The sequence below is a fragment of the Trichinella spiralis genome, assembly GCF_000181795.1.
Source record: "Trichinella spiralis strain ISS 195 chromosome Unknown Scfld648, whole genome shotgun sequence".
Lineage (NCBI taxonomy): Eukaryota > Metazoa > Nematoda > Enoplea > Trichinellida > Trichinellidae > Trichinella > Trichinella spiralis.
In genome coordinates this window covers 1-561 of record NW_003527587.1, presented here as the reverse complement: position 1 = coordinate 561, position 561 = coordinate 1, and the positions used below count along the sequence as shown (strand labels likewise).

General features: G+C 39.6%; 1 protein-coding gene across 1 annotated transcript; it reads left to right on the top strand.

The window, feature by feature from the left end:
- The first annotated feature begins 157 nt into the window (after window positions 1-157).
- On the top strand, window positions 158-460 carry Tsp_15037 (hypothetical protein). Its single transcript, XM_003370508.1, has one exon. The coding sequence runs from the start codon at window positions 158-160 to the stop codon at window positions 458-460; it is 303 nt and encodes a 100-aa protein (XP_003370556.1).
- Window positions 461-561: the final 101 nt, after the last annotated feature.

Genomic DNA, 561 nt, shown 5'->3' with positions numbered 1-561 from the left:
ATATGTGCAAAACAAACCCTGCTTGGACGACAAATCCTATTAGTCCATTTTCAATACTTCAAACAAAACTGACCCCTAAGAAATGTATATAAGCAGCATTTTTCTGAAAAAATTTCATTTCGTTTTTTCGAGTTGTTGTGATCAGAGATCATTCACAATGTACATTAATGTTATTACGTACACTTTTCCGTCAATGTCGACGATGATATCCAGTTCCGCTGCGCAGAACCCGCCAGGATACCAAGTTCCACGACTGGACATGCATCAATATGGTTACATGGACGGCTTCCTGATTAAAATGCACAACGAGAGGAAACGATTGGCTCAAATTTCTTCCAACGTCTTGTCGGCTACTCCATCCTACCACATGCATTGTCAAAGGCACCATCAACAAACGACTCTCCCGAACAAGGTGGACTGTGGAAGCTACACTCCTGATGCTCGTTGCCCTATACTGTGAAAACCGATGAATAGCAGCATATTTTGAGACACTTTATTATCACTTGTATTGTTATGTATTGTTGTATGGACTCTTAATAAAAAAAACAGTGTTGTGAAAAT

Excerpts from the sequence above, each read along its gene's own strand:
- Tsp_15037 (XM_003370508.1), top strand. The coding sequence starts at position 158 with ATGTACATTAATGTTATTACGTACACTTTTCCGTCAATGTCGACGATG.